Below are 6,503 nucleotides of genomic sequence, written 5' to 3' on the forward strand. Positions count from 1 at the left end.
ATGTTTTTGGTTGAGTTGATTTTTTAATAATATTTGCAATATGAATTTTTTCAGATGGTGTTGATTGCTATCGTGGTGAATAGTTATGCTAAATGAATTCTATACTGATCAGTGTTTAGTGAGGCGTTTAGTGAAGTATGATATAATAATAATCTTGACACAAATGTAGCAGTGACAGTACCCATCTCTTCTTCGCAATCTTGTCTTGTTGACTGTTGTTTCTGTTGCAAGTTGATGATCATTGTATAACATGGAATTAATTATTGTTTGTGTTTTTAAAATAAAATTTATTGATTACACATAATAAAACAATGATATCCAAGACTAAATACCTTCTCTTAGCTGGAACTGGAAGCCTGGCAGTGGCATAGCCAGGATTTTAGAAAAGAAGAGGCAAGCTATGCAGCACGCAAAGTGCGCAGCAAAATTTTACAAAACCACACCCTTTTAGGGCGTGACCACACCTCTTTTCCAACATGGCAGACTTCTTGAATGACCACAGGCAACGTTGAATATCTTTTCAGCTTTATAATGATCATAAAAAAGACTGATTTAGCCTTTTCCTTTCATATGCAAGTTGTAGAACAGCTTTTCTTTCCAAAAGTAGCTTATTATTTTTGGTAATTTTAAATTTTGATTTTAAAAAAGGGGGGACAATTGCCCCCTGCCTACGCCCCTGCCTAGAACCTCCACTTAGTTGATTGCAGTTGATCCAAGCATAGCTACTGTAGATAATGAAATTGCCAGTTCTGAGATCTGTGCACGCGCAACCACACCCACATTTTGGAGTACATGCTTCTTTAATTAACAAAATGGCGGAACGAGGTAAGCTTGGGCTGGGGGTGATAGAGAGAGTACTGAACTTTTTTTATTGTTAGAGTTATTTGAAAAGTTATGGATCTGCGCATGGAGAGTTAACTTGGAGTAAAATGATATAAAAATTAGCCTTGTAGCATTGTTCAAAGACCACGATACCCTCCATTAACTGTCAACTGATTGACAGAAGATGATGATGAAGACAAAAAAGTGGGCTGAACAAAATGGCCGGTTCACCGATTTTTGAATTTTCTCTTAGACAAGGTTTAGATCCACACTAGTGGTACCAATGGAGTCCTCTGGTCAAGATAAGGTCCTCTAAGAAGTCTGGTAAGCATAGGAGCTCGTTTTCCCGGTATAGCAAGGCTGCAAAAGTCGTGGCAGCCATATTGTTTTGGGGTGAATCCTACTTAGTGACGCTTAACGCTACTGCGTTACTAAAGACATTATATAACTTCCCCTTACTTCTCCTATATGTTTTTTAAATTCTCCAACAGTCCAACCTTCTTCAACTCTCATAAGTTTACCTGGTCCTACTTTACCAGTTGACAGATCAACCACTGATATCAATAGATTATTACCTACACCATCAAACACATTTTACATGTAATTAGAGGCATTGTCATTGTAACCAACCATACTTACCTCCACTATGGTATTTATCAAAAATTTCATTTTCTTCACGAGTTTCTATGAATAATCCAAAAGGATAATAAAGCCTAGTCCCACCCACAATCTGTCCAATAGTTTGATGCTTAAACTAAAAATAACAATAACAATAGGATACAAAAAATGAATTATACCTCATCAAGGTCAAAGGACTGCTCCATTACATCATTCTCATAATCATATTTAACTAAACGACATCTCTCAATAGGAATATGAGGAGCTAATTCCATTAACTGATTAAGGAATGAGGAAAATAGAAATGAAAAAATGAAAGAATAAATAGAAATTAACTAAAAATAATAAACCTCATAAGCTTTATCCAGTACTGTGGGTAGTAGTTCATCTTTATGTACTTTAAGTCTTGGCTTCATAAATCTTCCAGTAACAGGATGATTACAATATAGTTGTAACTAATTAAAAAGAGTATAAGATCTACTTATCATGTCTGACTTCACTTACTGAACATATCTGATCCTTCATCTCATCCTTTAGACTAACATACTCAATCTCTTCATTACTAGTCTCTTTGTCTTCAACACTTGTCAAATCTATTCAAATATCAACAATCAAATGATGTCACACATAATGATTAAAACCTTTAATATCTTTTATAATCTTCTCATTGTGTTCTCTTTCAGTCATTAGTTCCATATTCATTAATGTTATTCTTTCTTGTAATTTCTCTATTATTCTTTTATTACCTACTAATGGCTGATAGTCTAGTCTTTTCATTGCTTTAAGATGAAATTTGCAGTCATCAATTTCAAAAGACATTCCTCTCCTCAATTTTCTAGCAGCTTTAATTAATCATTATAACTAGTATATAATTAATAAAACTATACTCTAACCTGAATCAGTATTACTAGAAAGTGAAAGTAATCTCAAATACTCAACCTTTATTTTTGATAATTTGTCAGTCAATTCTTTGTTTTCTTTTTGTATCTCATTAAACTGAGAGCTCAACACAGTCAACTCTTCATAAAGTGGTTCTTCCTATTAATAATTATTATAATTAATACAAACCAGTGATCAAGATATACCTCAACTTCTTTAACTGATTCAGTATCACTTTGAACAGACAATGATTCTTCCTAATAATTAACACATTATCATAAAGTACAGGTAGAAATATCACAGAAGTTAAATGACAACATTGACACATACATATAGCAAGGAAAAATGAATAACAGACCTCATGCACTCACAAATACAGATGCATGTAGTCAAGAGTACATAATATTAGGGAGAGTATCCAACGTACCCTACAGTAGCCTGCTACATCACGGCGTATTGTTTACATCAGTATACTCCTTAATATACAGAAGTTTACTATTCACAACATTAGCACTATTAACACGATGGCAACTTAATAATTTTTAATAAGTGTGGGAGGGAAGATCACGTGATTAAAAATGGACGCCATGGAGAATGGAATAGTTGAAGAAGTGTACAAGGCTGTGGATACAATTATTACAGAGGTAAGGATGGAATTGTTAGTAAAATAATTATATGCAATGAAATATTTAAGATTACAAACACCGACAAAAGTTTTGTAGAAGTACTTTATACATGTAAGTATTAATAGTACAATACAATATAAGGGTTATATTTTACTGGAAATAAATTTCGCTAGTTTTGTGTTTTCATTAAATTCATAAAATTAAATTCTACAAGAGAGGTGTGGCACGCTAGGGAAATGGCTGAAGAAGGTAAGGCAAAAATTTATACCAAAAAATGGCAAATCTGAACAAATTCACAAAATTTTATATCAACAAAATAAAACCCCTATACAGTATTAGCTAACCTCCAGTACTTTCATCATTGATAGTTCTTGTTTTAATTTAATTGTTTCCTATTATAAGTACAAGATACCCAACCATCTATTATGTGAATGGCATACCTTCTCTTTGCTACTGATAGCATCTCTTAGCTTACATTCAGCCTCTTCAAGTATAATATAAGAAATAACCTAAAAATGCATGTATGAAAATTTTAGTGTAAAAATAATGTCTTAAATTGCATGGGAATAATTATGACTTTAAAATGTACACTGACATCTGTACGTTGTAATGAGTCTTGATCCTTTTCTTTTAGTTCCTGTACAATGTAATCAACTATTAATGCCAAAATGTACAGGTACATGTACCTTTTGTCCAACATGTTGTCTCCTCCATAATGTTAAGTTACCAATAGTCAGTTTCTTTAATCCTTGTCCCATTAGTATATGAATATTCTCTATCATCCTCAATACAGTAAACCCAACATCAGAGAAAGGAAAGGAGCAAGTGACTGATATTGAAGTGGAAGTTTCAATTTTCAGAAGTTTACCAGACATTTTCGACAGTATATCCTTAATATCCTTCAGTACATGTTCCTCAGGCTCCCAGTCAAGGACAAAAGTAACTGTTTCACATTGAAGAGGAGGAATGGAAGCAAATCTTTCTTTCAAACAAAGACTGATGGAGAGTGACTTGCAGAATTCCTTTAATTCTGTTCTATATGCCTCAATGTATCTGGTAGCTTCAGTGATCTCCATTTCTTCCACTACACTGTGAAGGAGTTCAATATCAGTCAGTGAACAGTCATTTTGAATAAGACGCAAGACACCAGAAATATTAGTACATTTCTCTACTTTTCGTCTAAAAACAATGCTACGACAAGACAGGAATTCTTTTATTTCTTCTAAAGGAGGAGATTTTCTTTTAATGATCTTGCCAACATTGTAAAACATCCTTCCATAACATGTTCTCATTGAGCTAAAGTTTGTTAATAAGTCTTTAGGAACAGGAACATGTACTTCAACTACAAAAGATATTACTTTAGTAGTACCATATTAGCTAGAAGATTTGGAGTGCTAAAATTTGGTAAATTGAGTCTAAAGAAGGTTTGGAGGCTAAAATTTTAACTATATGTGCATGTGGCTCCAGAGCCTATCAAATTGCAAACTAAAATTTTGGTAAATGGAACAATTTTAAAGATTCATCAAACTTTACTCCACCAAATTTTCTAGCTATACGGTAGTACATGAAAAAGGTGTATACCTTGAGGTGATAAAGGTTGTGAAGAGGAATTATTAGCAACTTTTGTATCAGAAGAAGTGTCTTTAAATTAAAATGAAGCACTTTTCTTGCTATATTAATACATACCAGATTGTGTTGCCTTGGTTTGATTATTTCTTGTATTACCTATAGATATTAATGAAGATATTATCAATTAATTAATAATTATTACCTTGTGGAACTACATCATGATCTTTAATAGTCTCAGGAACTACACCCACTTCAGGAGTAGGAAAATACTCACCTAAACACATAATAAACAAACAGTTGTCAGGACACACTTAACAACATCAATAGATTTTTAATTAATAAAACAGACATCATACTCACTAATATCATCCAGTATAGTTTGTCCTAGTGATATATTAGTACTTATTCTACACAATACATTAGCAAATGTATGTAAACTGTTGGGATCAGTTTGAACAGCTTCTTTGACACCAGTTAATAGAGCCTCACGTTGATTAGGAATAGAGGGACTAGCTGACACCACTCTACTAACTGCTTCTTGTGTCAACATATGTTCACCATAAAGTAACCAAGCAATACCAATAGAATCACAAAGAGACTGAGACAGGACAGTATGACGATTATTAAAAATATTAATAAGAACATGATGTTCTATGATAGAAAATACAATGATTATAGTTACATACAGTTATGGTTGACTCACTTAACTTCTCAGCTACAGCAGTTTCATTCATAGATCGTAGAGCATCTGACAGTGAGTCCAAGTTGGCTCCTCCTCTACTGTCAACATTATCAGCTCTACGGAGCCATTGGGAGAGGCACTCTGTCATACAACGAGATACATCATGAGGATGATTCTTTTCTATGACATCAAGTGTATTCTTCTTTAGTCCCAGTCTCAGTCCAAGCTTATACCATTTTATTTCTGGAAACCCACATTTTCCCAATAAACCAAGAACATCAACAAGATCATCAATACTCCGATCCACACCTACATGAAAAGAATGGCGGAAATTTCATCAAAAGATAAAAAAAACATATTAAAGAATACCTAAACAAGTTTGACTAGTAGCCATAGCAATGAGTTAATCCTGTCCTGAGGCCAGGACCTCACATTGAACTTTTCTTTCTTTAGTTTCTTCTTCTTTGCAGTTCTTTGCTTCAGTGCTTTTTCGGAATTAATAATTTATTTAAGGGCGTGGCTAGATCTACATGAAATAATTTTTAGATAGACTAATTAATAATTTTGTAGTTCGTATTATTAGAATACAAAATGTCTGATGAAACTGATGATGAACTCTTTGAGATAACAGATTTTACTAATGCCTCCCCGTGGGAAAGGTAAGTATCAGCTCCTTTATATAATTTATCAAACATTCTCTAGTTTTGTCTCCACCATTGAAGACATATTGCAACAGTGGGGCCTCACTGCATCCACTTATTCAGTAAGACATAAACAGTCTCTCAGTCACTGTATCTCTTCTTAAAGGCAGATTCTGGTTATTAACCACAGCATAGGAAGTCAGAGAAGCTCTCTTATGTTGGACATAATTTCATTGTTAGCCTCCTCGTGTCTGGGGAGAAGAAGCAACCAATACCGAAACAATGAGGTGATTGGTGGTAGTGGGTGTGGTTTATAATGGATGTGGTTTGCTATAGATCAGGATTGGCCTGATGCTATGGTACATATGATGGATTCATCAAGTGATTTCCCTCCAAGAGCTCATCATCATATCTCTAGATGGTAATAATTATCGTATAGTCGTATACATGTACATGTACCAGTACTTATAATTATTATTTCTAATAATTTCAGGATGGTGACATTTGGTATACAACTCATTATTTTCTGATAATAATTTTTTGACTATGTGCATTCACAATTTGTTGTACATGTCTTTATTCATGTTCATTTACATGTACATTTAATAGCTTATATCAGGGTTTCCCACAAGATATTGGCATAGTGCACATAAAGCTTGTACTACA

General features: G+C 33.6%; 2 protein-coding genes across 2 annotated transcripts in view; both read right to left on the bottom strand.

Annotated features, from left to right (window-relative positions):
- Nucleotides 1-4,216, bottom strand: part of LOC109581429 (ubiquitin carboxyl-terminal hydrolase 47-like) — a 7,861-nt gene extending 3,645 nt beyond the window's left edge. The window contains exons 1-12 of the mRNA XM_019995531.1: nucleotides 3,814-4,216; nucleotides 3,541-3,599; nucleotides 3,386-3,454; nucleotides 3,290-3,337; nucleotides 2,526-2,576; nucleotides 2,334-2,478; nucleotides 2,082-2,282; nucleotides 1,945-2,033; nucleotides 1,791-1,895; nucleotides 1,620-1,718; nucleotides 1,462-1,576; nucleotides 1,282-1,397 (exon numbers count right to left, since the gene is read on the bottom strand). Of these exons, the coding sequence (XP_019851090.1) occupies nucleotides 1,282-1,397; nucleotides 1,462-1,576; nucleotides 1,620-1,718; nucleotides 1,791-1,895; nucleotides 1,945-2,033; nucleotides 2,082-2,282; nucleotides 2,334-2,478; nucleotides 2,526-2,576; nucleotides 3,290-3,337; nucleotides 3,386-3,454; nucleotides 3,541-3,599; nucleotides 3,814-4,216 (1,500 nt within the window). The remainder of the gene's footprint in view (nucleotides 1-1,281; nucleotides 1,398-1,461; nucleotides 1,577-1,619; nucleotides 1,719-1,790; nucleotides 1,896-1,944; nucleotides 2,034-2,081; nucleotides 2,283-2,333; nucleotides 2,479-2,525; nucleotides 2,577-3,289; nucleotides 3,338-3,385; nucleotides 3,455-3,540; nucleotides 3,600-3,813) is intronic.
- A 397-nt stretch (nucleotides 4,217-4,613) lies between these two features.
- Nucleotides 4,614-5,159, bottom strand: LOC109581437 (uncharacterized). Its single transcript, XM_019995541.1, has 3 exons — nucleotides 4,875-5,159; nucleotides 4,717-4,788; nucleotides 4,614-4,670 (listed from the first exon to the last, which is right to left on the bottom strand). Exons 1-3 carry the CDS (start codon nucleotides 5,062-5,064, stop codon nucleotides 4,621-4,623), a joined length of 312 nt encoding a protein of 103 aa, XP_019851100.1. The 5' UTR covers nucleotides 5,065-5,159; the 3' UTR covers nucleotides 4,614-4,620.
- Nucleotides 5,160-6,503: the final 1,344 nt, after the last annotated feature.

The sequence above is a fragment of the Amphimedon queenslandica genome, unplaced genomic scaffold (assembly GCF_000090795.2).
Source record: "Amphimedon queenslandica unplaced genomic scaffold, v1.1 AMPQUscaffold_13439, whole genome shotgun sequence".
In the NCBI taxonomy this organism is placed as follows: domain Eukaryota; kingdom Metazoa; phylum Porifera; class Demospongiae; order Haplosclerida; family Niphatidae; genus Amphimedon; species Amphimedon queenslandica.

Coding starts and splice junctions, on each gene's coding strand:
- LOC109581437 (XM_019995541.1), bottom strand. CDS start 5,064: ATGTTGACACAAGAAGCAGTTAGTAGAGTGGTGTCAGCTAGTCCCTCT. Junction 4,789..4,874: donor AACTATACTGGATGATATTA/GTGAGTATGATG, acceptor TTATGTGTTTAG/GTGAGTATTTTCCTACTCCT. Junction 4,671..4,716: donor TCATGATGTAGTTCCACAAG/GTAATAATTATT, acceptor TAATATCTATAG/GTAATACAAGAAATAATCAA.